General features: G+C 46.4%; 1 protein-coding gene across 1 annotated transcript in view; it reads right to left on the bottom strand.

Moving 5' to 3' along the window:
- Positions 1-27,360, bottom strand: part of SEC16B (SEC16 homolog B, endoplasmic reticulum export factor) — a 284,826-nt gene that overhangs the window by 145,800 nt on the left and 111,666 nt on the right. The window contains exons 12-14 of the mRNA XM_069231559.1: positions 26,705-26,786; positions 20,388-20,505; positions 15,226-15,343 (exon numbers count right to left, since the gene is read on the bottom strand). Of these exons, the coding sequence (XP_069087660.1) occupies positions 15,226-15,343; positions 20,388-20,505; positions 26,705-26,786 (318 nt within the window). The remainder of the gene's footprint in view (positions 1-15,225; positions 15,344-20,387; positions 20,506-26,704; positions 26,787-27,360) is intronic.

The following is a 27,360-nucleotide window of genomic DNA, read 5'->3' as shown; positions in this document are numbered from 1 at the left end:
TTGTGGCTTACTACTCCACTCTCTGATCAAATTAATTTATTATCACATGTGTGTGTGTGGACTTGATGGTGTGAATATTATGCCCACACATCGTATAAGCACACAATAAATCATGGGTATAGATCTTTAGGAATAATTGCATTTTTTTACGCAGCCTGAAGTTTAGTGTGGCGTCTAAAAACAAACTTGAAAACCTGACTTTTGTACTCAAACCCACAAAGAATCCTCAAGCTTGCATTGCCACTTTTGGCCAGAGTTAGGCGAGCCAACAAAGTAACAGGGAGAAGAGGGCCAAACCAGTGCCGTGTCGATGGTCTGGCTTGACTCAAAGAGCCCGTGTACGAGCTGAGCCTTTAAAATATTTGGTATGTAGTTTGTGCAGCACTCATCATGTCTAAACAGATAAAGGGGGTCATTACAACATTGGCGGTAAAAGCCGCTTACCGCCGTGCAGAAGACCACCAATACACCGCCACGGCCGCGGAATTCCGCCACAGCTATTATGACACACATCTCGGAATCCGCCGAAACTCAGACACCCACACAAGTCCGCCACACCAAAGGTCAGTGTTAAACTGGCGAAAACAAAACCTCCACGCCAACAGAAACACGCCCATGCTATTACGACACACGAATCCACGCGGCGGTCTTTCAACCGCAGTATTCCATTGGCGGTACACACCGCCGCGCTCAAAATACACACACATCTCCAAAACACCGCCACATTGGACATTTCGAAATACACACACCTGATACACATACACACACCCAACACAATATAAAACACACACCCACATCACCCACAAACCCCAATGACTAAAAATTCAGGAAGAAGGCCAGAGAGAGAGCACAGAATAGACAATACCACCACACAGAGGCACACAACACCATCACCCACACAACATCCACGCACAAAACACCACACATCACTACACTCATCACCACATACACCACCTCACACATCACACACACCACCCCATGGCACGCCAAAGACACCCCCGCTTTTCCGATGAGGAGCTCAGGGTCATGGTGTAGGAAATCCTACGGGTAGAGCCACAGCTATTTGGCTCACAGGTGCAGCACACCTCCATAGCCAGGAAGATGGAGCTATGGCGCAGAATAGTCGACAGGGTCAATGCAGTGGGACAACACCCAAGAAATCGGGAGGACATCAGGAAGAGGTAAACCAACCTACCTGGGGAAGGTGCGTTCAGCGGTCTCCAGGCACAACATTGCGGTACAGCGGACTGGCGGCGGACCCCCACCTCCTCCCCCACAACTAACAACATGGGAGGAGCAAGTCTTGACCATCATGCATCCAGAGGGCCTCGGAGGAGTCGGTGGAGGAATGGACACTGGTAAGCCAAATCTTAACTATCAGATCCCCCACCCTACCTGCATGCTATCACACACCCCAACCCTCACACCCTCCCCTATCACTCCAACTCCACACTAATGTACTAAGAACACAAACCACACATCCCAACAACAAGCCCTGCATGACACAACGAAGCATGGTCACCCCTCACCAAAGCATGCTCACTGCACATACCCAGAACAACCCCCTAACCATCATCACACAAGCCCCAACACAGGAATGCTAGCACTGGGGTACACGCTCACCCACCCATTGCACACCATGACACACACACATGCAATAATCATGCTCTTATGCCCCTGCAGGATCACAAAGGACCGTCACCACACCGGAGGGTCCAGACATCTCCACTCCACCCACAGAAGAGGCACACAGAGACGATAGCAGCTCTGCCCTACTGGAGCCTGATGACCAGCCCGGACCATCGTGGGCCTCAGGACAGTCGGTTCCCCTTGCACAGGCACAGCCCAACACTGACCTTCCACCCTCTGATAACACCAGCACAGCACCCACCCAGCGGGCCCAAACCTCCGTACCCAGGACAGGTCAATCAGCTGTGTGTCCACCACTACAGGGAACCCTGGATAACCCACCACCCCAACAACAACAGGGACCTGGGGGCAGTGGTAGTGGGCAAACGGTCCAGGGGACGGAGGCACAGGAACACAGGGGAACTGGGAGGGCTGCTGGGCGACAGGGGGCGGACAGGCCAAGGGAACCCACTCTCCACGAGGCCCTATCCTCCATCATGGGAGCATACCACCACTCCCAGGAGACGATGGCGATGGTCCTGGTCAAGTTTCAGGAGACCCAGCGCCTGCAGGAGGAACAGTATTTGGGCTTCAGGGAGGAGCTCAGGACCATCAGCTCCACCATGGGCACCATCGTAGGGGTGCTGAAGGACATACAGCAGACATTGAGGGACACCGTGGCACTCCAAGGGGCCCTTGGCACTAGCATGGACGATGAACTGCCCACCACCTCCGCCGGCACTAGTGGACAGGACGCCCCGCCACAGGACCACCACACCAGCACCCCACCCCCTGCAGACGGACAACCACCACACAAGCGGTCCCTGAGATCCAGGAACAGGACAGAGCAAGATGGCAAGACCCCCGCCAGGAAATGAGACCACCCTGATTGTCCCCCCACCGTCCCACTTTGTTACCCTGTCCATACTTTAACTGCCCCAGCTCCACTTCCTATGCCCAGATGGGCAGTGCACCTGTGAGACTAATAGACTGGACTCTGCCATGGACATTCCTCCACCATCACCCATCACCATTTCACAACCCCCCTCCATTTTTGAGCACTTAAATAAACACCCTTGAACCACAAAACATTCTGGAGTCAGTCTATGATTTAGTAAAATGTATGATCAATGACAGTATCAAAATGTTTTTTCTATTGTTAAGGCAACATACCAATGTCACACATCACAAGTCCTTGAAGGATGCATGCAGATGACACACGTTGGTAACCACACCTGTGAAACCATAATGGAAAGGAACAACTCAGTTACCAAATAATCCCATTCAATTACACACTGGATAGAGTAAGACGTGTGACAGTGAATGTCATGTTAAAAAAGAAAATGTTCTCACCTGTGTGTCACTGGAAATATTGCTGTATGACTGACTCCCTGTTGTTGTTGTCTTCTTCCTCAGCTTCCTCCTCATCACTGTCCACAGGCTCCACAGCTGGCACAACACCGTCATCTGGACCATCCTCCTGCAGAAAAGGCACCTGGCGTCACAAAGCAAGATTGTGAAGCATCGAGCAGGCGATGATGATCTGGCACACCTTCTTCGGTGAGTAGAATAGGGAACCACCTGTAATATGGAGGCACCTGAACCTGGCCTTCAGGAGGCCGAAGGTGCGTTCGATCAACCTCCTAGCCCGCCCATGGGCCTCATTGTAGCGTTCCTCTGCCCTGGTCCTGGGATTCCTCACTGGGGTCAATAGCCAGGAAAGGTTGGGGTAACCAGAGTCCCCTAATAGCCACACACGGTGCCTCTGGAGTTGACCCATCACCTCAGGGATGCTGCTATTCCGCAGGATGTAGGCGTCATGCACTGAGCCAGGGAACATTGCATTTACCTGGGAGATGTACTGGTCTGCCAAACAGACCATCTGTACATTCATGGAATGATAACTCTTCCGGTTCCCGTACACCTGTTCACTCCTGTGGAGGGGGACCAAAGCCACATGGGTCCCATCAGTAGCACCTATGACGTTGGGGATATGTCCAAGGGCATAGAAGTCACCTTTCACTGTAGCCAAATCTTCCACCTCAGGGAATATGATGTATCTCCTTACGTGTTTCAGCAGGGCAGACAACACTCTGGACAGCACGTTGGAAAACATAGGCTGGGACATCCCTGATGCCATGGCCACAGTTGTTTGAAAAGACCCACTTGCAAGGAAATGGAGCACTGACAGCACCTGCACGTCAGGGGGGATTCCAGTGGGATGGCGGATTGGTGACATCAGGTCTGGCTCCAACTGGGTACATAGTTCCTGGATAGTGACACGGTCAAACCTGTAGGTCACGATTAAATGTCGCTTCTCCATTGTCAACAGGTCCACCAGCGGTTGGTACACCAGAGGATTCCGCCATCTTCTCAATTGTCCCAGCTGACGGCGCCTAGGAAGGACAACAGCGAGGATCAAGTCCATTTTTTACCAGGTATGTACCCACAGTTACACAGAACACAACACCAAACACAAAATCCTTCCTGTATTTGTGTTGAGTGTAGGCCTAGCTATGTGTGACGCAGAAGTAAATGGAGCCATGTGGGCCCCTGAAATGGCGGATCCCTGACCTCTAAACTGGGACAATGGGATTGTGGGGTAACAGCGTTGGCGTTACACACCGTCGCGGTAGGCGGTCGTAGACCGCGGCGCAATGCTGCATTGGTTTACATTGGACCCTATGGGTCCCAGGAGCCAATGAGGAAGTGCGCCGGCGGTGATGATACGCACCGGCGCGGACGTCACCGCCGCGGACGTCACCGCCGCGGACGTCACTGCCATTTTCTATCTGTTCAATCACTAGATACCTGATCTTCGACAGGAGAGGACCTACACTGCAAGTGCTGCTGTGACCTCGGTCTGGAAGCGACGATGGCTGCTGCGTCTGGGGAAAGGGCCCCTGCCTTCACTGCTCAGGAGTTGGAGAAACTGGTAGACGGGGTCCTCCCCCAGTACACGCTACTCTACGGTCCTCCAGACCAACAGGTAAGTACACTGGGAGCACGTTGTATGGCCTAGGCCTGGGTGGAGAGGGATGGTTGGAAGAGGGAAGGGGGCAGAGTTCAGGGAACATTAATGCATGTGAATGAATGTGCCACATGGCTAGGGTAGGGAGGGGGGCCACGCACATTGACGGTGCGGTTGTTAATGACTTCTCTTCTTCCCTTGTGCATGTCATGTAGGTCAGCGCCCACCAGAAGAAGGACATCTGGCGTGGCATCGCCAAGGACGTCCGGACCCTGGGGGTCCACCAGAGACGGGGCACCCACTGCCGTAAACGATGGGAGGACATTCGCCGCTGGAGCAAGAAGACGGCAGAGGCTCAGCTGGGGATGGCCTCCCAACGTGGGAGGGGTGCCCGTCGCCCCATGACCCCCCTGATGTTCCGGATCCTGGCGGTGGCCTACCCTGAGTTGGATGGGCGCTTGAGGGCATCACAGCAGACACAAGGGGGTGAGTACAACATCATTCTGCGGACTTGGCGCGCAGTGGAGGGGTCTGGGTGGGGGAGGAGTCCTGTGGGTGTACCTAGGCCAGGCAGACATAGGTAGACTAGGCCCCTCCGTAATGCAGGCCATGTGGCTCCCTACCCCGCTGCAGTAGAGTGCCAAGTACAGGTATAGATGCCCCTGTGGCATCCATGTGTGAAGAGGTCCACCATAGCCATGTAGGCCAGATCCCAGGAATAGCATCTGTAGAGGCCAGGAGCACGACGTAGTGCAGGGGGCGGCTGTGTCTGTAGTGTCCGCCAACGGTCGCGGTATGCCATGCACTCAACCTTTCTTTCTTCTGTCTCCCCCCCCCCTTTTTGTGCTCTCCATGTTCTTATGTGCATCAGCATCATCAGGCGGAGGTACAGTGGCACCGGAGCACGAGGGAGCTTCATCCCACATGGCCTTGGAGGGCCACACCACGGACTCTGAATGCACCAGTGGGACGGAGGGCGAGGGGAGCTTCACGTCGGCCACCGGATCACCAACCAGCGACACGGACTCGTCCGACGATGGGAGCTCCCTTGTGGTGGTGGCACCATCTGTGCGCCCAACTTCTACAGGTACAGCTGCCACCTCCCCTACCAGCACCGCCCTCCCAGCAGCCCCTCAGCGTTCGCCCCGTGCCCGCTCACCCAGGAGGGTGGGCAGGCCCTGCCCCAGTCACCCCTGCTGCCCTCAGTGAGGAGGCCATTGACCTCCTCAGGTCACTCACTGTTGAGCAGTCTACCATTGTGAATGCCATCCAGGGTGTAGAAAGGGAGTTGCAACACGGTAATGCATTCCTGGAGGGCATTCATTCTGGTCAGGCTGCCCTTCAGCGAACCCTGCAATCTCTGGCCTCAGCACTGATGGCAGCCATTGTCCCTGTGTCTAGCCTGCCCCCTCCAACCTCCTCCACCCAGACCCAATCCCCTGTACCCCAGCCTATCCCAAGCACACCATCAGACCAGCATGCACACACCTCTACACCCATAAGTAGCTCAGGCAAACATAGGCACCACACAACCCACAGGCACACACGCAAGCATCACCCACGTGCAGACACAGCAACATCCACTGCCTCCACTGTGTCCCCCTCCTCATCGTCTCCCCCCTCCCTCCCAGTCTTGTCTACACTCACACCTGCATGCACTACATCTACAGGCACCAGGACTCGCACCAGAACACCCAGCACCACACCCCGCTCACCTGCACTCACCACCTCCACTACCATTTACACGTCCCCTGTGTCCTCTCCCAGTGTGTCTGTGACGCCCCCTCCCAAAGTACACAAACGCGGGCAATCACTCACCCAACATCCATCCACCTCACGACAGCCTCCAGTACCTGCACCTGCACCCAAAACACCTAAAGTGACACCTCCTACAACCACCTCCTCTTCCTCCACTTCCAGACCCCCTCCAACTACCCATCCCAGTGTTCGTCAGAAACTGTCCCTGTGTAAAGTTGACCTTTTTGCCCCCCCACCCTCCAATTCATCAGTACCGTCGTAGCGCCTCAGCCAAAAAGCCTCCAGTACCAGTGGTGCCTGTTCAAGGTGTGTGGAGTGCACCGGCCACCAGGACTGGCAGTGTGACCCGGAGCCAAGGCACTGGCAGCCCACCCCCTGTAAAGGCTCTGAAATTGGAAAGTGGCCGACGGGACCCTGTGAAGACTCCTGGTGGCAAAACAACTCACAGGGGTTCCAGGTGGATGGCAGAGTCAGCTGTGACTCCTCCAAAGGTGGGGAAGGGCCAGAGGAAGTCTGCACAGCCTAGTGTGAGCAGCACGGCGGAGAAGGGCGGCATCCTTCCCGGCGGTCGGGACGCCACTGCCAGCACCGTCGTCACTGGTCATGAGACCACCGCCAGAGTCATTGCCCAGGAGGGTCCAAGTATCGTCACTGGTCAGGAGACCACCGCCACACCGCCAGAGTCAGTGCCCAGGAGGGCCCAAGTATCGTCACTGGTCAGGAGACCACCGCCAGAGTCAGTGCCCAGGAGGGCCCAGGTATCGTCACTGGTCAGGAGACCACCGCCAGAGTCATTGCCCAGGAGGGCCCAAGTATCGTCAGTGGTCAGGAGACCACCGCCACCGCCAGAGTCATTGCCCAAGAGGGCCCAAGTATCGTCACTGGTCAGGAGACCACCGCCAGAGTCAGTGCCCAGGAGGGCCCAAGTATTGTCACTGGTCAGGAGACCACCGCCAGAGTCAGTGCCCATGAGGGCCCAAGTATCGTCACTGGTCAGGAGACCACCGCCACCGCCAGAGTCATTGCCCAGGAGGGCCCAAGTATCGTCAGTGGTCAGGAGACCACCGCCAGAGTCATTGCCCAGGAGGGCCCAAGTATCGTCACTGGTCAGGAGACCACCGCCACCGCCAGAGTCAGTGCCCAGAAGGGCCCAAGTATCGTCACTGGTCAGGAGACCACCGCCAGAGTCAGTGCCCAGGAGGGCCCAAGTATCGTCACTGGTCAGGAGACCACCGCTGAAGTCAGTGCCCAGGAGGGGCCCGGCTGCCACAACCCCGCTGGGCAATGAGGGAACGTCATGCCACACACCAATGCCCAGTCCAGGGAACGTCATGCCACACATCAATGCCCAGTCCAGAACCGGCATGGCAAAGCACAGCTGAAGAGTCCAGACACCGGCATGGCAAAGGACCGCTGAAGAGTCCAGACACCGCCATGGCAAAGCAGCGCTGAACAGTCCAGACACCGCCATGGCAAAGCACCGCTGAACAGTCCAGACACCGCCATGGCAAAGCACTGATGAAGAGTCCAGACACCGCCATGGCAAAGCACCGTTGAACAGTCCAGACACCGCCATGGCAAAGCACCGCTGAACAGTCCAGACACCGCCATGGCAAAGCACCGCTGAACAGTCCAGACACCGCCATGGCAAAGCACAGCTGAAGAGTCCAGACACCGCCATGGCAAAGCACCGCTGAAGAGTCCAGACACCGCCATGGCAAAGCACCGTTGAACAGTCCAGACACCGCCATGGCAAAGCACCGCTGAGCAGTCCAGAGACCGCCATGGCTAAGCACCGCTGAACAGTCCAGACACCGCCATGGCACAGCACCGCTGAAGAGTCCAGACACCGCCATGGCAAAGCACCGCTGAAGAGTCCAGACACCGCCATGGCAAAGCACCGCTGAACAGGGCATGCACCGGGGAAGTATGAAATGCCCGCCACATCAAGCATTGTTATCCCATGTGCGAGTGGGCCAGGGACGGTACAGGAACTTCCACGGGGAGACTAATCCAGTCTGGGCACCAGTCCCCCTCCTGAACCAGTGGAGGCTGTTATCTACTTTGGAAACTGTGGCTTTGCACTCCCCAGGATGGTACAGTGGGCAACCCACCAACTGTAGAGACTTGAGAGACTGTGGCTTTGCACTCCCCAGGATGGTACAGTGGGCAAGCCACCCACTGTAGAGACTTGAGAGACTGTGGATTTGCACTCCCCAGGATGGTACAGTGGGCAAACCACCCACTGCAGAGACTTGAGAGACTGTGGCTTTGCACTCCCCAGGATGGAACAGTGGGCAACCCACCCACTGCAGAGACTTTAGAGACTGTGGCTTTGCACTCCCCAGGATGGTACAGTGGGCAACCCACCCACTGCAGAGACTTGAGAGACTGTGGCTTTGCACTCCCCAGGATGGTACAGTGGGCAAACCACCCACTGTAGAGACTTGAGAGACTGTGGCTTTGCACTCCCCAGGATGGTACAGTGGGCAACCCACCCACTGTAGAGACTTGAGAGACTGTGGCTTTGCACTCCCCAGGATGGAACAGTGGGCATGGAGCCCCGTCGTGGATCTGGCTGAGGTGACCCCCCTTCCCTTCCCCCTGAGGTGCCTGTAGTATTTCTATCAGATGCCCCGGCAGTGTTCTCTCCGTGTGTGGACAGGTATCTTTTGTGGGCCTCGCCCATGCATTTTTGGACTAGTGGTGCACGGACATTTATATGTGCATATCTGCACTACTTCTCGAAATGTATATACTTTTGTATGGTTAGCTAATATATCTGTATATTTTTGAGACATGTATATTGATACATTACAAGGTTTTGAATGATTTTGTTTTGTCTTTGCTTTCTTCCAGGGGGGTTGTGGGTTGTTGATGTTAATTTTGTAAATGCTTTGGTGTGTGTGTTGTAATATGCGAGGGTGGGGTGTGGGTGGGGGTGTTGCGTGTGTGTCCCCCTAACTTTTGCCTCCCCCCTCCCCTATGTCATAGGTGCAGTACTCACCGTAGTCATCGCCGGCGCAGGCGTTGGTCTTCGTAGATGAGTAGGAATACAAGGGCCGGTAGGATTTGGAGCTCAGGCTCCATGGAGTCCTCCTTCCTCGTGGGATGTGTTCAGGTGAGCGTTTTCCCATTGCAGAAACTGTTTCCGCCGTGTTTTTATCCACGGAGAATCCGCCCCGGAAAAGGTGGCGGATTGGCGGGTTGTGATACTATGGGCGGTACATTGTCTTCCGCCTGTCTGTTGTCGGTGACCGCCGCGCTGCTTGTCTGTACCGCCGTGGCGGTCGGAGTGTTAAAGTGGCTGTCTTTGTTGGCGGTTTCCACCACGGTCATAATTCCTAAATTTTTACCGCCAGACTGTTTGCGGTCTTACCGCCGCTTTAACACCGTCCGCCAGGGTTGTAATGACCACCAAAGTCTCTTTACAATTCTGAAAAGAGTATTTCCTTAAGGCACAAAAACATTTAGGGGGTTATTCTAACTTTGGAGGAGGTGTTAATCCGTCCCAAAAGTGACGGAAAAGTGACGGATTTACCACCAGCCGTATTACGAGTCCATTATATCCTATGGAACTCGTAATACGGCTGGTGGTATATCCGTCACTTTACCGTCACTTTTGGGACGGATTAACACTCCTCCAAAGTTAGAATAACCCCCTTAATTTTAGCACATCAGATAATATCACTGCATAGAGGCATTTATTAAAAGTGATTTTAAAAACATTTATGCCTTTTCAGGCCCTGGTGACAGTGCCAGTATTGATGTGCCATAAGAGGCAATTCATTTGTAACGTGCACCCTATATGTGGGCTAGATTCTTATTATATATGGAGAAACCTTATTATTAAACTCACGAGCGAGATTGACTACAGGTTTTCTGGATTCACACTTTAGCCACTACACCAGAATCTCCTTCTCTCCCCTGTTTTACGCCAAATGTTCATACTTTGTCTTGAGTTCCTGGTGCATGAAGCTAGACCGTGGGAGGCAGGCGGAAGCCAGATGAAAGAGCTGCTTGATTTGGGCTTGAGGGTTCATAAGTCCTCAAGATGAGCAAAAGCCACACATTTGGGGCCAAATGTATGAATCTGGCCGAGTGCGATTCGGTAATTGCGATTTTTAAGAATCGCAAAGGGCCATGTATCACATTTGCGATTCGGTAACTGCGATTTCTTAAAAATCGCAAATGCAATTACCGAATCGCAAATTGCGATACAGGCCCCATTCGCAGCTATGGGCCTGTTGGCCCATAGCTACAAATTATTTGCATTTTCGCAAATTGCGATTTCTGAAACAGAAATCGCAATTTGGGAAAAGCAAAGGGCCAGGGTGCTGGGGGCCTAAGGCCCCCTCTCCTGCACCCCATTTTTTTTTTCCCACATGTAAAGTACACACATGCCAAAAGGGCATGTGTGCTTTACATATCAAATTTAAAAATGCAGTTTTACTGCATTTTTAAATTTTGCACCAGGTTACCACCTGGTTGCAGGTCATGGTATTTTGCACTTGCAAAATACCATTCTGCAAAAAATCACAATTTGCGATTTTTTGCAGAATTGCATTGCGACCTGGATTTTGCGAATCGCAAATTGCGATTCGCAAAATCCAGGTCGCAACGCAGAAAATCACAATTTTTGCGATTTTCTTTTTTTGGTCTGCGAATACATTTGATGCATTGCAGACCCTGATTTTGCACTCGCAAATGGCCGATTTCGCTGTTTGCGAGTGCAAAATCAGATGATACATCTGGCCCTTGGCTTGAGCCTTCAGTGGTATACCCAAAGCTCGCCCAACTCTACATTTACCCATTCCTGGTTCTGATGGGGGATGGGGAAAGGGAGGTTAGTCAGGCCTCACTCTGCCTCCCCCACAAATGTGTCCCTGCCCCACTCAAGACTCATTCTGGAGAGGAAAGTCGCAGTTTGACTTGTTTCATAAAGCTTCATGTGAGGACGGCAGGGCCTCTGTTTTTCTAATCACTTAACTTCCATGATCACCAGAAACAATTTGGCCTATGTTAAGTGCCGGGAGCAGGTGTGAAATCAGCAGGGATGGAAGCTACTGACATTGGAAACAAATGAACAGCAAGGGGAGACTGCAGACTCTCATTATAAGGAGCTTAGGAGACAGAACAATGATAGTCAAAACTATTTGAAAGTCATTTTGCCTTCCCAAGTAAATTTAATTATTTATGACTAAAACACGTATATCTAATGTTCTTTACTTCTTTATGTGAGAATATTCCTGACTGTGGTGCAATATTTAGATCATTTTTATAAAGTTCTAAATACTGGAATTCAGCTGTTGCTGGGTGCTGAAAAATAAGTTTATGCATGCAGCATCTTGATATCAGGTCAAGGAAAGAACATTGAATGGATTACACTACATCTTTTCTTTCTTTTGATAAATCTTTATACGAATCCATAAAAGAATATAACATTGTAATACAATACACATATGCCACACAAAAATGTAATCTTCATCATTTCATAAATAAATTAATTAAAAAGGCAAATACAAAATATCAAGGTTAAAAAAATCAGTCTTGCAATAAATTCAAGGTATTGGTCGTGCAAATGATCACAGAATTAGTCATGATAATTAATGTCAGCATTTTACAATTTATCATTAACTTATCTCTCATCTTTGAGTTGTCATCTTTCAAAGGCACATTAAACCTAATGCCATTATTCCCATTCACATATTAACCTTTCCAGACAGTGCAAAACAAAATAAAGGTTGAGACTGCAAAGCCTATGCCAGTGTCCTCAAATTTACATATAAAAACATCCTGTTGATAGATAAATCACATCAACAGAAATAGTGGTCAAAATAAGCATATGCTAAATTCTTTGTAAAATTTACAAAACAAAACAAAAATGCAGCATGAACTAAGTAACTATTCCACTACATGGGTGTTTAGGTAATTACCCCGCCCAGGCTTCTATGATTATTCTTATTTCTAAAAAAAATAAACAAAAACCTGAAAAGAGCAGCACACAAAATGAAAAACTAATATAATAAAGTTCTTCATTTTCACACCATTGCAGAGCATTTTTAGGTCAAGCATAGCAGCAGGGAAGCGCTGCTCTTCTCGACATGTTGTAATCTATTTTGTGGGCTTTAACCACGCCCATCTAACGCACATCACTTTCACTGGTTCCTGGGCCTGCCTATCAAAAATCCCTTGCAGTCGTTGGTAAATGCCTTACGTTTGTCCCTCCTTGATGCTGGTTTGTTACCACCTTGGAGACTGACCCTGTTACATGGATTACTGCACGATCAGCCATGTAAGAAGAAGAGGAAGAAAAAACGTATGGCCACGCAGCGCGAAGCGGCCAGGCAAAAGAGAAAAATAGTGTGCTACACTAAGTTACATGGCTGATCGTGCAGTAATCCATGTAACTTAGTGTAGCACACTATTTTTCTCTTTTGCCTGCCCGCTTCGCGCTGCGTGGCCATACGTTTTTTCTTCCTCTTCTTTGTTTCCGGGCATCTTGCTGTTTCTTTGCGATGTCTGTGATTTTTTTTGCAGTTTTATGTAGCGCGAAGTTGACACAAAGGTATTGGAGCGCTTTATTTCTTTTTGCAGTTCTATATAGTGTGAACTCGATACAAAAGTTTTACAGCGATTTGCATGAGCAGCAGTTACATTACACAAGAACACATTCATTTTTGGTAGCAGGGGAGATGAACTGATTTGCCCAGAATAACAGGATGTTGAGCCAGCACCGAGACTCGAACCAGGTTCCCCAGCAAAAAAGTCAGCAGCTCTGGCCCTTATGCCACATCTTCCCACCTAGGGTTCTTTGTCTGATTCATTTTGGGGCAGTCTGGAAATACCTCTTTTTTTTTATATATTGTGCTTGGTAATACAGGTTCTGCCATTTCATAGCACTGCAAAGCAGTTGCCATTCTTAATAAAATCGCTATAATTCATTTGCATGAAGGGAAAAAGATATGTCAGGATTGCAATCTATGACATTCTCATTCTGCAGGACCTCTGCAGTGAATGCATTAACCAACTGACTTGAGTAGAGCTTAACAATAGGCAATACCACGTGCTCTTTATAACCTCCGGAGGGTCACCAACTAAGCACATAGGTTAGTTCTGGGCAAGAAGATGCAAAGGGTGTTGTCTCCAAAATGGTGGAAAAGGAGTTGTGACTCCAGACTCAAGTACTTCATGGCCTCAAGCTTGACAGCAAAAACCATCTTGCCTTTGGATGTAAATTGGACCTATTTAAACAGAGTTCAGTTAGTAGAAGCAGCCATTTTGCTAAACCTGTAGCACAAAGAAGCTAACACAGATATGCCACAGTAAGAAGAGCAGCGTATCATAGGGCACAAAAGTGGAGCAAACTCCATTATTTCCTCCTGTCAAAATTCACTGGTGTCATGGCTTTGACAATCCCCTCACAGCTACTGCGACCTTGCAGATGCCACTTCCGGAAACGCTGTCTAAAACTGTGCTTGAGTAGCAGTGAGGCCCCATCTCAAATAACCCCCACAGTCGCTGTCACAGGCGCAGGGTGCTTCCCTATCACCCTCTTGACACCTGTGAATAATATCACAGCCACTCTGTAGGAATGAGGCAAAAGCACTCCCAAGATGATGGCCTTCTTGTGTCCTCGCTACTGCAGTGACAGGCCTGGGAGGGTTGCTGTGACACCCGGCATGCATTCACTGCATTCCAAACCAAAACACATAGATAAAAGACATTTTCATTTACAACACTAATAGCTCTAACTCTCACAAATGTGAGACCTACTGCATTGCAAATGCTTGTTTCATAAGTGTTTCATAAGCATCTAGTGTGAGATTTGGCAACAGTGAAGTCTGGGAGACAGTTGCATAGACATATGGCATTTACATGCATTGAGCAGCATGCATGCTGAAACAGCTGCCTTAGTTCTCAACAAAATTTTATCTTCCAATCTCTAGCCCACTTTGTTTTCTCCAGTCACTCCCTTATATACCACCCACCAAATTCAATACTTATTCCATTCACCCAAACACTGTGCTCTCAGTTACTTGTTTGCTTCTATCCCAGGCTCAGCCCCAGAGTCCATTTCTACTACCTCCAGCAGACACAGCATTGCTAAATTGCATGCCACTTTCAGCTCCCCCTAAAGCTAATTATGAAGGAGCAATCTATAAGCACCATCATTCATACCTCTCATTATTCTGTGTTCAAAAACTACTAGCAACAGATCTTATGAGGTCTGAACCTGTATTGTGCATGAGGCTTTACATCAAATATGTACTCCAATCCATGATCACTTGCATGTTAACTCTCTAAACTAGATCCACAATCCAAGACAGCCCCGGAGGAGAGACACAAAATCACCATAACTAAGCCAGTTTCTGCTCACATTTGATTATTTCATGACCTTTCCAAAGTAGTGCCTTTGGCATATGTGTGATGGCAATTATTTTATTTTTTTAATTAAGCTATTATCATAGCATCATATAAGATACTTTACCACACCGATATCTGGTAAGGGTGTGCCTGCAGTGACATTCTGTGATCCAAGTGTGATAGAGAATGTAAAATCCATCTTTATCCCAGTGAGTCTTCAATCATGGTCCAAAACCCTAAGGAGTAGCTTACTACCTAGCTCACTGACTCTGCCTTGGTGCCTCAATGGGGTGTGCAACTGATATAGAATTGTGACTGCAAAGCAATGCAATTATAACAGATGTAAAGATAATAGAAATAATTACACAATATATCACCCCATGTTGTTACATGACATAACAACAGAATACAAAATATTTAGTGTTTATACTTGCAATAACACATCAAATACATTTTAAAAATTACTCCTGCACTGGCCTACATTGTCTGGAAGCACTCACCTGTGGCTGTGATTGGAGCCCAAGAGAACCAGAGAGTCTTTTTTCACACTGTAGAAGCCAAAAGGGACACTGGCCACCAAGTAGCAGAAATGAGACGCTTCTGTTAACCCCTTCATAGCTGGTCAAAAAAAAAAGCACAAGACTGATTATAGAGCAACCCATTCTAATAGTGTGTGTTGATCCCAGTTCTACTCATTGATCTTGCTTTGTGAAGCCTTGAGGGGCTGAAAGTAAGAATCTGAGATCTTCTTTTGTACAGTAGGGTACAGTCATTACCAGCAATAGTTACTGCAGTCCTTGAAGACGGAAACAGACATAAACTGGTGTAGAAACTGAGTTCACAGATAGCAGAATTGTCTGGGGCTGCAAAGAAGGCTTACTGATGCAACAGTGAAAGGTCCCTGTAGCAATCAGTAAGGAGTCGAACAATGTGGAGAGTTAAAAAAATCAATTTTAAACTCAGAAATCACTGAAATTCGCCAGTTATAGTTAACTGAAGTAACTATAACTTATGCACTTGCCAACCACAGTGATGTTATTATAATGATGTAATTTCAGAGGCCATCAGTGATATTATCAGTGATATATGGGAACATGTCATTAGTGATATAAATTTGTGAGGTCATAATCAGTGCATGGCAAGTGTGCAAGTTACACTTACTTAATTTAACATAAATGGTGGATTTAAGTGTTTATTTATTTTAAAATGGTATTTTTAAATGACATCTTCACCTAACTATAAAGTCACTTTAACCTTTGTTTTCCAGTGACTTTCTAGTTTTTTTAAAAACATTAAGTAAGATTTTATTACCTTATTTATTAATCTCAACCGCACGCCACTCACACTCTTTGGCTATGCACAGTGGAAAGTTGGATGCAGGGCCTGACCTGCGACCAGACCCTGCTTCCAACCACTCACAGGTCCCAATCCCCCCTCAGGACACAGCTTTGGCCGTGCACAGAGTGAAATTGGGTACAGGGCCTGGTATGGTGCCATGCACTGCACCTAACCTCCTGTTGGTACCCTAACCCCAGCGGATGACCAATCACCACAGTACAACGCCTTCAGCCATGCACACAATTGGGTGCAGGCAACCAAACCCTCATTGCAGGCCAACTCCCCATGGTCACACAACACACATGCAACTTTTTGTTGTGGTCCCACAGTAATGTTGCAGTAATTTTGTGGTGCACACTGCAAAAAATATATTTTTATTTGGCCCCCCTACAGGGGCCAGATCAAAGCACGCCTACCCTGTCCCCTTATTCCTTATGTTTTGTTTTCTATGACAAGGGTACTGGGTTCCTGAGTTCTACAATGGTCCCCGCAATCAGAAAGTCAGTTTTAAGCTTATAGAACATCTGTAATTTATCAGTGCTACAGTCAGAGCCAATCAGGTCATTAGCTTTCAGCTCGCAGTACTTGGTTATTCCCTTGGTAATGTGGCGGGAATACAGCCCTGCAAAATGTTTATTAAATTTTAAGCCTTTATTTCTCAAAAACTGCTGAACAGAATTACACCACATTTACACTAAATCACAAAAAGTAAGCTTTCTGGAACAAGGTCTATCTTTCTGTCAAATTTGGCATAATTTCATTCAGCCGTTTTCGCTGTAGCGAAGTTAAATTTTCCCTATGGGAATTATGTGGGAAAATTGTGTTTTAGGTCCCAAAATGTGTTTTCCCCGGGCAATTTACCATAAGTATTTTAGACACAACTACAGCCTCAACCGCTGGATGGAATTACTTCAAAAGTGGTTGAAAGCTAGCTCTTAGTTTAGAAAGAGCCCTTTTCGCAATTTGGTGTAAATCCATTCAGTAGTTTAGGTGTTACTAAAGCAAAAATACATTTGTATATCTAGGGATGTGGATCCACGCTGGATCCTCTGAGAATCCACGTTGATTTGAAGATCCACACGCCAACAACAATGTCATGATTGCCTGGCCGCAACCTGAGAGGAAAGACGCGGCCACCATTTTCTTAATCGGGTCTTGGTTCCCAGCAGGGGAAAATGAAGTTAAAAAGTGATAGAAGGGGTCAGAGTAGAGGGACCCTGACCACACAGGACTAATGAGGGGTCAGTGAGGGACCACTCATGGGCAAGAAATTGTCCAAAAATGTTTTTTGTTTTGAGCATGCAAAGATCCGGGCATCCATCCGGGCCCTCACAGATCCTCATTGAAAAGGATGGATCAATGGATCTAGACCTGAATAAAAAAAAAAACACATCCAAACACTCACAGACCCACATGCCTACTCAGACACTCACTCACACAACCATTCACACACCCACTCTCACACCCATACAGCCACTCACACACCCACTCAGACTCCCAAAACCACTCACACACCCACCCACAGACCCATACAACACTCACACACCCACTCACAGACCCACTCAGCCAGTCACACAAGTACTCAAACACCCACTCATAAATTCCCTCACACACTCAGGTTACAGGAACTTTACAGTTAGGAAATAGCATTAAAAACCACATCAATTCACTGAAAAAACAAAGGTTACAGGGTCGTTATAGTTAGGAATTAGATTTTTTTTTAAACCTTAGAAATTCATTAAAAAAACAAAGGTTATAGGGCCATTATAGTTAGGTTCAGAATTTACACGCAATTCAAGTAACTATAACTTGTGCCCTTAAGATAACTGTAACTTGGGTCTTTGCAGTGCAATGCAACTTAACACACATATTACAACACTCATGACATCTTCTATGACATCATTGGTAATATCACTGTAAAACCTCTAATGAAATTATTATTATTAATTTGTTTTTATTTTATTATTTTTATTACTATTACTTCAGTTTGCAAGGGCTGGCCCCAGAGAAGTGATGGTTCCCTCTCCATTTATTAGGTTTACTGGCCCCAGGGAGGTGGTGGTCCTCGGGGACCTACAGGCCACTGCAGAGGGTCCTGGTGGCTCCCTTCTAATGTATTCCTTATGACCTGGGGAGGTGGTGGTCCCCGGGGCACTTTTGAGCAATAGGAGGAGTGTCCATGCAGCCCCCCTCCAATTATTTGTATTTAGCCCTGGGGAGGTGGGGGTCTCTGAGTCTCTAAAGAGTCAGAGGAGTGGGGTCTGTGCGTCCCCTCTCCTATCTTTAAATTAAGCCCCAGAGAGGTGGGTGTTCCCGGGGCTCAAAAGAGCCTAAGGAGGTGGGCCTCATGTTCACACCTCACAACTTTTTTTATACTGCGCATGTCCCCCGGATGTGGCGCACCCGGAGGCTAAACTGTAAAAAAGGCCAGGAGGCAGCACTTGTGCTTTTTTAATTAAATTTTTGCCTGGGTTTGAAGATCTTTCGAGATTGTGTGGCAAAAATGTTTAAAAAAATGTTTTTTTTGCCGTGGTGGAGTTCCTATGGGAGCCCCAGCACCAAGGCTAGGGGCCAGGGTATTCCTACCCTACTCTCTTTTAATGTTTTTACTTTATTTTTGAGACTCGGCGGAGTCCGAGTCCCAAAATGAATGCCAACACTTCTTGGTTGAAGTGTTGGCAGTCAATCAAATATTAGCACGGGCCTGTTGGATCCGCCAAGGCTCCCCATCCCTAGATACACAAATTTATTTTTCTGTTAATAACTCCAAAACTACTGAACGGTTTTACACCAAATCACAAAAAACACACTTCCAGGACCATGAGATAGCTTCCTGGCAAATGTGGTGCAGTTCCCTCAAGCGGTTGGTGCAAAGATTTGTCAAGGTGGTGCAAAAAAGTGGGGAGAGGTAGTCCTAAACGTGTTTGGGCACCACTGTATTTCCCATAGAGTTTGACCTCATGCTTACTGCAAAAATGACTGGGCGGATTTGAATGACATTTGGCAGGTTTTCACAATATGGTACGTAGATGATCCTTTTGGGTAATGCAGGTAAGTAGGTTAAGTAAGTTTTCAGTTATAAGGTATTTTAACTCAGTGATATCTGTAGTTGCAGTACTTTTGCACAATGTCACAATATTTCATTGGAGTTCCGCGTTATAGCGATGAAAAGTCATTATGTGATTGGCTAATGACTGCTTTTACAAAAGCTAAATACAGCCATGTTGTTTTTATGTACAATTTGGATGTGTTCTGTGTTTCGCCCTTAGATATAGGTAAATATTAGGTTTGATATTTTTCCCTACCTACTACCACTTTATTAAAGTAGTAATAGGTAGGGACATTTTTTTACAGTAGTTATATTAATTGTAACACGCCACAGTACCTTGCACTTTGTTCTGAGAAATTATGTAATTTCAGATGTTGCAAGTCTTATTAATACTTCTATCATTTCACATGCTATAAGCTATATAATATGCAAGGGTGTAACTACTGTATGGAGAAAGTGTGAGCTATAATTAATTAGTTAATGTAGTGTGGTGATTGATGCAAGTAGAATGTGTACGGAAGTGTGCGACGTATCGTAAATTAAAAGTGGTGGATAAATTATAAATGTAATTTCTAATACATTAGGAATTTAAGTTATAACCATAACTTCATAATTTCACCTGTTTGTATAGTTTGTTCGGTTTGTATATAAAGAATAAATAAAGTTTTCCTAACTATAACTTAGCTTTAACCTTTGCGTTTTATATATATATATATATCTGATGCACCTCTGCAGCTGCCCACGGAGAGAACCAATGGAATAGCTCTTGACACTTCTGTCTGCTCCTAACCCCTTCTTTCAATCCAATAATTCTACAGCTGATTTAATGGAACATCCCGAAGTAATAATAAATATATACACAGAAGCTTAAGGAGCTATCCTATACACCCATGCTCCAATTCACCGACTAATACACCAATTACCAAAAAAAAGTACATGTGGTGTCAGACACATTCCGAGATCCAATACCAGTCTCTACCAATGACAGTGCCCAAAGTATCCTATTTCTTCAGGGTTGTAGCTTGTGCCCTTACCAGTTTGTTCAACCTTACCAAAGACTATAACAGAGTTACAGTACAAAATGTCAAAATGGGTGATTCTAGCAACTTTAACAAACATTTTAAAAATGTCCGCTGGGTGGGGGCACAAGGGATTAAATGGTGTGGAGTACCTTTTGCAGCAGAGAACACGTTGGTCAAGTGCTTGATTTTTGTGCGAGCCCTCATTTACAATATGATGTTACATCCTGAGCTCCCACCAACTTTCTTCTCTTACCTAGAGTGTCTCCCATGACCAAAATGGAGCGGCGGGTCAGATCTGCATCTGCCACTTGGTTGGAAAGAATCACAGCTAGATGTGGCCTCCAGTCACCCCACTTTGAATCCCCACAGCACTGCAAAAAGAAACAACTTGAAAAGTGAATAAATTACTTTAACAAAGCAGTAGTAGTACAGGAAACATGCTCTTTTCCTCACAATTATTTCCACTGTTCTGCGGTGTTAGAACAATAATAATTACTTTCAGTCCTCCCTTGACTTTTTTCTACTTTACAAAACACCCATACACACTGTAGTTAAAAATTTTGAACACCTTCTACTGATGTACCTACAATATAAATATAACCGATTTTGCACGGATTCCTACTTAAAAATGATCAGAATATGAGGATCTAAATTTTCCATGTAGACTGTGTCCAGACCAACCTTTTCCAGTCTTTTTTAATGGTAAATTTTTATGTTGTTTTTATTAAATATTTTCTAATTTCTTTCAATATGTTATAACACCAATAACAAGAAAATAACATGTTTTCTTTGTTATTATTTAAACACTGTAGAGCTAGGGTTACTGGTAGGATGAGGGTTAGAGTTAAAGGTAGATGGTTTGTTATTTGGGGCTTTGATGTAGTGTGGAGTCAGGATTATTTTTGGGGTTAGGATCAGGCTAAATATAGTGGTTAGGAGTAGGGTATGGTCAGGTTTATGATTATTTTCAAATCTAGGTTTATGTTTAAGTTTAGGGTTAGCATTACTTTTAAATTTAAGGCTAGGCTATACGGACAGCGGGGCAACATGGCCGACTTATTCCTCTGAGCTCCGGTACAGGTGGCCCTGTTTAGAATGTGGAACCTGCACACTGAGCCAGGCTAAACTCATTGGTCGATGCTCTAAAGACAGAGAGCACAGTAGTGATATTGGTGTACCAGTGAAGCTGGTAAATTGGGCTATAATCGGATCTAGCAGAAGCATCCATGAGCATGGCGAGGAGAAGTCAAGATGTTGTCCAAGCAAGCAATGATGGTGCAGCAGATCAGCAGAAAAGTAGGTGATTGCCAATAAGGGAGAAATAGGTCTGGGGACACCTCTAATTTTGATCTGTTTCTCCCTCGAAACTTGAATAGGGCAGAGGGTGACTGAAGGAATGGATGCCCACCTCCCGGTTCATCTTGGAGACTGGGCTGAAGTGGGCACCGGATACAAAGTGCTGATCGGAGAACAGTGCAAGACTCCCTTGATTCTGGTCTGCATGTGCATGAGCCTTGAATTGAGTGAAGCACGACCAGTGGCACTAGTACTAATTACCTGGCCCACCTAAGAGGCCCTGGTCGGGTATACTGATATTGAACCAGGGCAAACGAGTATAACCACCACTTTCAACCGGGCATTACCAGCAAAGGAGAAAATTGAAGAGGTGTGTGGAGAGGATAGGGGGTCTAGCTTGGATCTGGCAGTGGACGGTCATGGCACTGTGCACGGCGATGCACACAGACAGTGGAGGCCCTGCCACTGACACCTGCAGAATGATACCCTCCTTAAGTGTGTGCAGATGTGAAGAAAGACACAGATGTGATGACTTAACGAGGGAGGTGTGCTGCAAACTCAGATTATTGAGGGAAGAATGATGGTAATAAGGGACACAGCTGGATAGGAGACCTTAAACTAAACAGAGGCATGAACCCTGGCCACAGCTAAGTGTGCTTGCTTGACGATGTCAGCGTAGGCTTAGTTAAAGGAAAGGCTTGGACTGCTTACAGACCCTGGATGAGCCATAAAAGCAAACATCTGAATCATAAACTAGTAATGTCATGCAAGCTGGTCAAGAAAAGAGGTAGAGGTATTGAAGTTTAGAGGCATGCATCACAGGCTCTAAAAGTGGCTACCACCCTAGAAATGTCCACTGAACAAACTGAAATGGCTGCATGAACGGAAGACCATACTGTGACGAAGGCGGATCTTAAATCATTATTATTTTATGATCTGCGTAAAGAATGAAAGGAAGATCTGCAACAACAACTTTATCTGGTCAACAAGCATTAATGAAACATTAGTGTCTACAAGACAAGATGGTAACCAAAAAGGAACACAAGTAGCTGAAACAAGGGACACCAGACAAGATCATTCAGCCACAACATCCAACACAAGAAATACATTAACAGCCCTGTAAGTACAAGGGGACATGTCATAGTTAAAATGCAAGATTTGGCGAATAGGGCAAGGATTTCAATGCAAGTGAGGAAGCCAAGCAGTCTAATGTTGGACTGACTTGCATCCAGGGAGTGTTCATCCACATCTTGACACTGGAGAGTAAGACCATAGAGATTGAGAGGGCTCATACAGCTGGGACCAAAAGACCCACTAGAGTATCCAGACTCAGGAACATAGTGGTGAAACGAACATCCTATCACAAAACAAAAATAGTTTGACAGAAGCTCTCCCACAGTGACCTTTGGGAACAAGAGATTTATCCTGTTACTGAACCTCACACACTCGGCTCTTAGAAAGACCTCAACCATTAACTGATGTCATCAATAAAGGCAATCGCTATTTTGGATGGTCTTTTCCATGTGGGGTGATCTTTCATTTCAAGAATAAATTACTTCCTGTGTACACAGCCTAAGAAGATCCTCAAGATTTGGGTAAAGCTGTGGCACCTACACATGATGGAACCAGCAGGGGATCAAAATCCTGGGACAGAGAAGGAAGCTTATTAACTAAAACCCAGGAACTAATCAGCATGTATAACGTCATGAGAGGTGGTTAAGAAACATGCAGTGACCTTGTATTATCGTAGGAAGTGTGTGTGTTAGTGGATATGTGGGTTAACAACTAGCCTCAGAACTAGAATGCTGAAAACCTCAGGTGGGGACTGAAGTATGGCTGCACATGGTAGAAAGCACACCCTAAACGAAATTATAAATTTCAAAGTATTAGTTGAAACTTTATTTCTTATCTGATCTATGAGGACACTTTCAGAGGTGAGGAATAGGAGAAACGAGGACAACATGAAAGAGCATATAATAAACAGAAGGTTGGGTCTCACCGCCCAAAGAGAACATTTCTCTTAGAAAATGCTGTACCTGGCTTCAGAGGAGGCAGACATTGTGGCAGACATTTGGTTTCTCCAAAGAATTTATACTCATATTCAAGACCACTGTGGGCTCATTCAGAACAGATAATCAAAACAAATACACACTTATAAGGTCGTCCCTTAATATAAAACAGCATGTCCACCATACAAGAGTCATTAATCAAAGCTCTGAGGACCTGATTATTCAAAAAGTACCTTATAGTGTTTTTGGAACAAGAATGTCCCCTGTATTGAAACAGGCATGTGCCCTTGCTATGAGTGCCTGACTGCATATGAAACTGGTATCCTGACTTTTATTTTGGTTATGGCATCACACTAATTTAAAGTGTGCGCAGAGTTCTAGGCCCGTCCCTGACAATGTGAAGTCCATGACTTGTCCTATGACCTGAAGGCACACAGCAAGGGCACAACAAGCGTGCCCTCATAATAGACGATGGGCTACTGTCTCAGTTCTGGAAGCAGCACATACGTGGTGGGAGCAGCATACTGTGTTTTGTGAATCCTTTAGGATAACCAGACCTTTTTATCTGTGTCAGTGGGGGTGTAGCCTGCTGACCCCTTTTGTGTAAAGTTCTAATCTTATGAGAAACTCAGGGCCTTTCACTGACATCCCATGTGTAAGCTGAGCATGTGCCCATGTATAGTATGAATCTAGTACATGTGTGGTTGTAGGCCTCTGTCTATGGTTGAGTTTGAGTTCTAAAGTCAATTAAATCCATTTTGGATGCCCCCTGATTGTACCATGGCACAGAATGGAGGATAGGGATAGCGTCCTCAGTACAGTATTTAGTTTTGCTGTGAGATTTAAAAGTGCTTTCAATTTCATAAAGAGAAGCACTGACCTGGGCATTACTTCACTGCATCTGCTGGTTGGTTGTTGAGATTTGAACTTGCACCAACAACAAGGTGATGGGCAGAAGGCTTGAATAAATCTCAGCCACTGGCAATCACTCCAGTCCATAGTTTTTCGCTCACCATGCCACCTCAGTTTGGACCCAGCCATATGCAAATATGTCTTGACTATGCTTAACAGAACAGTCCAGCCCGAACTGCAAGGCCCAGTCCTGCTTTTACCGAAACCCAAGCAACCCTATACCAGTTTTGCCCTGAACTTGAGCACTACACACTAACTCCCTGAGAAACATGTGGCTGCTCACCCTCCAAGCATCTGTACCTGGACAAGTTTTGCAGAGCTACAGTAGGACGGGCTGAGGGGCACCAGTTGCAAATAACCTCAACCACGAAGGTTGGGGCCCAGCAGCGTCTGTCTACTCTACGGGCCTCCAAATGGGTCTGGACAGCACTAGTGGTTTTGCACTAGGTTATTAAAGGCGCATAACCTGTGGGTGCTAATTAGCACCGATAAGTTATGCAGATACACATTTTTTAAAAGTGACTTTTTGTTGCAAATTTTGAACTTTTTAGTAGCACTTACTGCTTGTGCACCTTTCACACATCAGTGCAAAATCCAGTATGCTGCGTTGAAGAAACACACCAGCACCACCAAGTACATTCACTGTAATCGAATTTTAAGAATTCAAACTAACTCAAATGTTAGCATGGAAAAAGTAGTACTTAAGCCTTCAGCTCTGCTATTATGGATATATTTTACTAGAAAGAGACATGGTGGCAAAAGTCAGAGTTTGGACCGTGGTCTCTTACATTCAAACTGATGCCACTCAGTGCAGCAAAGAACAAAAACACTCACCTGCTTTCTAACAATGAAACCTAGTAGGCCCAACATAAACACCCACAAAAGCAATGTTCAATTAATTCTACAGAAATTCTCAATCTTTAAAAAAAACATACAGTTACATAACTAAAGGTTAGTGATGATCACTGTGCATAGTGTGATCTTTGGACTATGTTTATCATCAGGTCTGGTGCTATCATTTTGAGAGATCCTGTAGCTGCTTAAAATGGTCCTCATGAGAACCCGGATCATTAGGTCCAATCATGCAAAGCCTCACATCAGGGAGGGAGGTGGCAAAACTAATGTCTATCAATGTGAAAAAATCCTACACTAGCCCTGCTTATCAGAGACACACGTGTCAATTCAATTTCCTTCTAAATAGGTATGCTTGTGAGAAGATCTACATGGACGACACAGCTCATGGCCACAGTTTGCTTAAAGTTAAGCATTGCATCCTCTGTTATTCCGAAAAATGCCACTCACTAGCACAGATACGTAGATTATTCATCATGTATCTAAGCATCATTTTCTAAATAGATTTGCTTTTCCTTCTGCGGATGTTGGAAAGCCCTTATGGATTTCCTCTGGCATAGCAACAATAGGTCTCATGTTCTAAAGATGTTTATGGTCGCAAAGTTTGGGCTTTCCAAATGCAAATCACAGTGTTGGGAACGGCTTTCAGTCTTGTAAAACACGTTTTGTGATCCTTTACAAATTGCATACAGGAGGGGCATGAAAGAGGCGTTCCACTCCTCTTTGAGCTCAACTGTGGTCACAAACCATTGAAAGGTTACCACCTCTGAAGTTGGGGTTCCAAAAGCAGGACACGTTTTTTTAAACCAGCACACCTCTCGTTAATGGACTATCCCTGCATTCACAGCCATTCATAGGGGGTCACAAAATACAACCAGCCGAATAAATATTCTTTAGGCCGGTCATTTCATGACCCCCCTGGAAATGAAAAATTTGTGGTGCTATCTATACGTCGCATGACAAATTAAATCCCCATTCACAAACTAGTTGTGTTCAATTTTCTCATCTGTGGTCAAGCTGGAAACCTTTTAAACAGCCAAGCAAATGGGTGGCCGACAAAGGAAGCTGGTCAATACTGTCCAGCCAGGAGCTGGAGTGGGTTTCTGTGCTATTTACTAATCCAATGATAATTTATTTCCTTTCACTGTTTTCTGTTAAGGATTCACAGAGTCTCACTTTGGGAAGAATCCACCACTTTCTGAATAAACAGAAAGGTACATTCCCCAGGCTCAAAAAGGATAAACAAATAAAGCACAGGCACATTCTCTGAGAGCACCTTGAGTATCTCCTGTGTGCAGAGTCTACCTTAAGGCGAGGTTCATATTATTGTTGCAGTGGTAGACTGTGACTCACAGCCCTACTACCTTACACCACCTGAGGGTTACAGAGCAGACTGTGGAAATAGACTATGTGGAAATAGGTTTTTCTTGTCATCCTTTTAAAAATGTTTTTGTACCCTCTGTACTTAGTGCGGGCACCTGTCCAAATACAATTGTCATACCGTGCATGCCTGTGGGATCCGGCCAGACATCAGCTGGAACAGGGTCTGCAGTGGATCATTGTGCGCTAGGGAGCTGGTGAACCTACAATGGAAGGGGAGATGGTAGCAAATGCAGATCAGAGATGGTTCAATAAACATCTCAGAGCATTAAAAAAGAAGACAAAGGATGAATGAGATGGAAATGTGGCTTTGTGTCCAGCTCAAATCGATAAATATACAATTTGGTCTACCTATGGCCATGTACATAGGATCCAAAAGTATATCTCCAGTATATTATCAGGTCCATGTGAACAAGATAGAAGTCACTATCAGCTATTTATATAATAATAAGCCACAAGAATTCCTTCCACCTGCTACCAGCTACATGTCAAAAAGACCCCAAGATATTTTCATTCTTGCAGCTAACACCCATGTCCAGTTGGCCCCTAGGCATCCTTCTCATTACAGCATTGATGTACAAAATATCCTAAGGCATTCATCTGCCCATTTCAAGCTCCAGGTACAATAGATGTCAAGAGTCTGCTCGTGTTCAGCTCTATATACAATAAACCACAAACTTCCAACTACATGTCTATTAGGCCACAAGTCTTCCTTCCTTTCTTCCAATTACTAGCTCCATGTCAAAAAGACCCTGGGTCAGCCAGCAATCCTTCCTT

The sequence above is a fragment of the Pleurodeles waltl genome, chromosome 4_2 (assembly GCF_031143425.1).
Source record: "Pleurodeles waltl isolate 20211129_DDA chromosome 4_2, aPleWal1.hap1.20221129, whole genome shotgun sequence".
Lineage (NCBI taxonomy): Eukaryota > Metazoa > Chordata > Amphibia > Caudata > Salamandridae > Pleurodeles > Pleurodeles waltl.
Note: the sequence above shows the minus strand (reverse complement) of the source record. Positions and strands in the feature narration are given on the sequence as shown.